Raw genomic sequence first — 1,365 nt, forward strand, 5'->3', positions numbered from 1 at the left:
ACAAAAAACTTCCATCCCAAAATGATCCCAAACAAGGAGACATCAACATACCTTGTGGGGTGGGGGGTGGGGGTGGGGGACACACAACAAAAAACTTCCATCCCAAAATGATCCCAAACAAGGAGACATCAACATACCTTGTGGGGTGGGGGGTGGGGGTGGGGGACACACAACAAAAAACTTCCATCCCAAAATGATCCCAAACAAGGAGACATCAACGTACCCCGTATCTGTTGGACATGACGGTGTGCACGGTGGCGTCCAGAGCGCCCAGTTTGACCTTGCCCTTCAGCTCGGTGGCGGCCTTGGCCCAGTGGGGGGCCAGGTTCTTGCAGTGGCCACACCACGGGGCGTAGAACTCCACCAGCCACAGGTCGTCGCTCTCCAGCACCGTCTTCTGGAAGTTTCCGTCCGTCAGCTCCACCACGTCGTTGCTGTCCCCGGAGCCTGAACCACCGCCGGAGCTCTGTGCCAGAGAAAAAATGGGAGAAATGGTAGAGGTTTAATAGTTGGGTTATTTGGTCACTTTTAAGCACAAGGGGGCTATCCCGATAAATGCTGCCTTGAGAAATTTGAAGTTTAAGTTTTTGGATCCTTATTCAGTTTCTTTCAAAGACAAGGAGAGTTTTCTCTATAACCAAAAAAATATACACACCAATAAAACCAAACTTCTCCAAAAGGTAGAGCAATGCCCACTTTTGGTGTAGGTGAAGATTTCTGGAAACCCCCGAAATCTGGGTTAGCCCGCTTGTCCTTACTTTACTTTACTCTTACTTTTCCAATCCAGCGGCCATTTGGGTTCTTGCTCTTTGGTCTGATGATATAGCAAAGAATTTACAGGTTCCGCTTGTCCTTAAAAGTGACCATTTAACTCTTTAAACTCTGAGTTTCTTCTACATTCACCTAAACCTGTTGCACTCTGTCTCATTTTAACCCCAAAAGTTTGCCTCCAACTTCTAAATGGCGGAAACAAAGGCTTAGTAATTAATTACTAAAAAAACTTGGATTGGGAATAGTTCTGAAAAACAAGCAAAAACTAGCACTATATGAAATGAAACAGTTGTCTCCTGTATCTGATGGGGAACATAATTATAACTGCCGGACGCTCCCAATGTCTTGGAAAAAAAAATAAATTCCAAGATGAGTATTCCGATTTTTCAAGACCCGTACGAAGCCTGATTACCAATTACTGGGTCGACTTCCGGGCCAGAAAAACTTCCCACGGACTGCATTTGGTCCGCAGGTCGTAGTTTGCTCACACTTGGGACATTTGTTTGTTTGTTTGAGAGGGTGTTTTATGCCACTATCACGCCTGGGCTATTTATTTGTTTGTGTGTGTGTGTGTGTGTGTGTGTGTGTGTGTGT

General features: G+C 45.7%; 1 protein-coding gene across 1 annotated transcript in view; it reads right to left on the reverse strand.

The window, feature by feature from the left end:
• Positions 1-1,365, reverse strand: part of LOC101856691 (protein disulfide-isomerase A6) — a gene marked incomplete in the record, with an annotated part of 15,550 nt that overhangs the window by 8,742 nt on the left and 5,443 nt on the right. The window contains 1 exon segment of the mRNA XM_005108864.3: positions 224-466. Coding sequence (XP_005108921.1) covers positions 224-466 — 243 coding nt within the window.

The sequence above is a fragment of the Aplysia californica genome, unplaced genomic scaffold (genome assembly GCF_000002075.1).
Source record: "Aplysia californica isolate F4 #8 unplaced genomic scaffold, AplCal3.0 scaffold00729, whole genome shotgun sequence".
Taxonomy (NCBI): domain Eukaryota; kingdom Metazoa; phylum Mollusca; class Gastropoda; order Aplysiida; family Aplysiidae; genus Aplysia; species Aplysia californica.